Source organism: Eretmochelys imbricata, chromosome 1, assembly GCF_965152235.1.
Source record: "Eretmochelys imbricata isolate rEreImb1 chromosome 1, rEreImb1.hap1, whole genome shotgun sequence".
In the NCBI taxonomy this organism is placed as follows: Eukaryota; Metazoa; Chordata; order Testudines; family Cheloniidae; genus Eretmochelys; species Eretmochelys imbricata.
The window spans coordinates 271,803,245-271,806,447 of record NC_135572.1 but is presented as its reverse complement, the minus strand read 5'-3'; the positions used below and the strand labels follow the sequence as shown (position 1 = coordinate 271,806,447).

Genomic DNA, 3,203 nt, shown 5'->3' with positions numbered 1-3,203 from the left:
AACGCTCCCAGAAAGTGTTTTGTTCCTTTCTTACCTTAATTGTTCAACCTACGATAGAAATCTGTATTATGAACACTTTTTAACTTGCCAAGCAATCTAAAACAGACTAGTCTTGGAGTCCAATAGCCTCTGTATGGCGTTGTGCTCTCAATTTGAAAAAACCCGCGTTGTGAAAGGATTGGCTAGTGACAACTACCGCTGTAAATTCCCTTCGAGAGACAATTACAGACACTCCTTTACCATTTTCGTTATTAGTCTAATACAGCTCCGTTAATATCCTAATCTTCGCAGAATGCTACAAGTATTAATTATTTCAAAAAGAAAATAAACTTATTTTATGTTAATCGGTTCTTTCCTAAAGTGAGAGAAAGCGAAAGATAACAGAGCTCTTTTTTGATTTTGTCGGTGGCTCTGAAAAGAGCCTTTGCGATGGTTTTTGGAGCAACGCTTTCCGTTTCTTCTTGGTCGTTTTTACTTACTCTTCGCCTTGTGACTCTCAGTTTTCTTAGGCAGCAGCACGGCCTGGATATTGGGCAGGACACCCCCTTGAGCGATCGTGACTTTCCCCAGCAACTTATTGAGCTCTTCATCGTTACGGATGGCGAGCTGCAGATGGCGAGGAATGATCCTAGTTTTCTTGTTGTCCCGAGCAGCGTTGCCAGCTAACTCGAGAATCTCAGCGGTCAGATACTCCAGCACCGCTGCCATATAGACCGGGGCGCCAGCCCCCACCCGCTCAGCATAATTACCTTTGCGAAGCAGGCGATGCACACGTCCTACGGGGAACTGGAGTCCAGCCCTCGAAGAGCGAGATTTCGCCTTAGCCCTCACTTTACCTCCCTGCTTTCCTCTACCGGACATGATCAGCACTTTCTAGAAATCAACTATGGTACTATACTTTCTCCAGTAAAATATATATATATCAGGCTATTTAATTCCCAGCCCGCCCTTATAGCCTTTCTGTGTGTGGAGCTAAATGCTTTGTGATAGGCCAAAAGGAAGCTATTGTTTGAATAGCCAATAGTAACGCGAATCTAATTCTGACCAATCATAAAGTTCCATGTGACGTTCATGAAGAATTATGTGTCTCACATGCAATAGGAAATTAGGAAAGAGAATAGTCATTTCCACAAGATGTCCATAAACAGGCACCCGCCAGAGTTTGTGTGCATGTTGTTGAGCTGACTGGAGACAGAAACGTACACAAAAAAGGCAGAAGGCATGGAAAAGTAAAATGTCCTGGTGCCCTGCGCAGCTGCGTACTGCTCCCGCCCCTGCTCAGGCTCTTCCCCAAGTCCCCGCCCCTGCTCTGCTCCGGCCCCGCCCCCACTCCCCTGAAGATTGCAGCCAGGCCCGACCCTGCACTCACCCCGTGGTAAGTGGAGCGACCCGCCTGCTCTGCTCCCCTGGCTTGCAGCCGGCGAGTGCTTGGGGGCGGTTCCTCCCTGCTTTCAAGTCTGGGAGCCAGGGGAGCGGAGCAGCCTGGGGCCCCAGGCCTCTGCGGGCGGGAGCTAGCCCCAGGCCTGTGTGGGACCCCACCCCAGGCCTCCGCGGGAGAGGGAGCGCTGGCCGGCCCCAGGCCTCTGCAGAAGGGGAGCTGGCCACTTCCTGCGGGAAGTGGAGCGACCCGGCCCCAGCCTACTCCACTCCCCTGGCTCCCAGGCTTGCTGGGAGGGGGGAACCGCCCTCGCGGACCGCGTGGCTGGGAGCCAGGGGAGCGGAGCAGGCTGGGACCGAGTCGCTCCATTTCCTGGAGGAAGTGGCCAGCCCCCCCCGTGGAGGCCTAGGGACCCCCACAGGGCACCAAAATAGCTAGGGACGGCCCAATAGGTGCTATCAACGTGCCTGGGCCATTGAAATCTGCTCCTGCTCCTAAGAAAAGTTCTCAGAAAGCTTACCAGACCCACTAAATTGACTGCAGATCGCTCTCCCATCGAGTCCCATACTCTACTGGAAGGAGAAGCATAAGGTAAATCGATAGGCGAGTTTCTCCCGCCAACCTAACCTGATGTAGACACCACAATACGTCAATCTAAGAAACGTCAACTCCAGCTACGTTATTTCACTTAAGTCCACTTAACCCCGTAGTGTAGGCCTGCTCCTATAACTAAGCCCTGGTCTACACTGGGGGGGGATTGATCTAAGTTATGCAACTTCAGCTATGTGAATAAGTAGCTGAAGTCAACCTACTTAGATCAACTTACTGTGGTGTTGTCACCCTGGTGAGTCGACTGCTGCTGCTCCCCCTGTCGACTGTTTGCACCTCTGGCGGTGCTGGAGTACATGAGTCCACCAGAGGTGATAAATCGATCCCCGCTGGATCGATCGCTGCCTTCCTATCTGGGGATTAGTGAAGACATACCCTTAGAAGAAGGGCAATAAGCGCAGAAAGACGACGAAATAAAGTTACTCTATTTAGGTGTATACAGTACTCAAAGAGGTTCATCCGCCCACCAGCATCTCCTCCAATGCTATGGGTATAATGAACCCTTTTGTAAATGACAGGTTTCAGAGTAACAGCGGTGTTAGTCTGTATTGGCAAAAAGAAAAGGAGTACTTGTGGTACCTTAGAGACTAACTAACTTACAGAGCTGAGATGTAGCTCATGAAAGCTTATGCTCAAATAAATTGGTTAGTCTCTAAGGTGCCACAAGTACTCCTTTTTCTTTTGTAAATGACATCTTTGAGCGTGTTGCTGGAGAAGCATCTCGTCTGGCACATTACAACAAGAGCTGTAATGGCTTCCAGGAAGATCCAGACTGCTGTAAGAGTCTCCTGCTGTGAGGCAAGCTGGCCAAACATGCTGTTTCTGAGGGCATACTTGTCTCCACTTACCTGAAGATCAGTGTGTGGAGATCCAGCCACCAGGGGTTGATTTAGGGTAGTCTAGTGAACACCACCGAATCAACAGCAGATTGCTCTCCAGTAGGCCCCTGTACTCTACCCCTGTCAAGAAGAGTAAGGTAATTCGACAGGAGAGTTTCTCCCATTGACACCCTCCCCAACCGCCCCCCCCCCCCCCCCCCCGTGGTGTAGACCCAACCATAACTGGACCTAAGGTATGTCAACTCCAGCTACGTTATTCACGTAGCTGGAGTTACATAGCATAAGCGTAAGGTACGTTTAGTAAGGTAAGAAACTCTCCTGTCGGTCCAGCGGGGTGTAGACCGCAAAAGGTTGACCTAAGCTATGTTGACTCCAGC

The 3,203-nt window shown here is 50.4% G+C and overlaps 1 protein-coding gene across 1 annotated transcript; it reads right to left on the bottom strand.

Annotated features, from left to right (window-relative positions):
* Positions 1-471: 471 nt before the first annotated feature.
* On the bottom strand, positions 472-990 carry LOC144272938 (histone H2A.J). The gene has a single exon (XM_077831346.1). The coding sequence runs from the start codon at positions 859-861 to the stop codon at positions 472-474; it is 390 nt and encodes a 129-aa protein (XP_077687472.1). The 5' UTR covers positions 862-990.
* Positions 991-3,203: the final 2,213 nt, after the last annotated feature.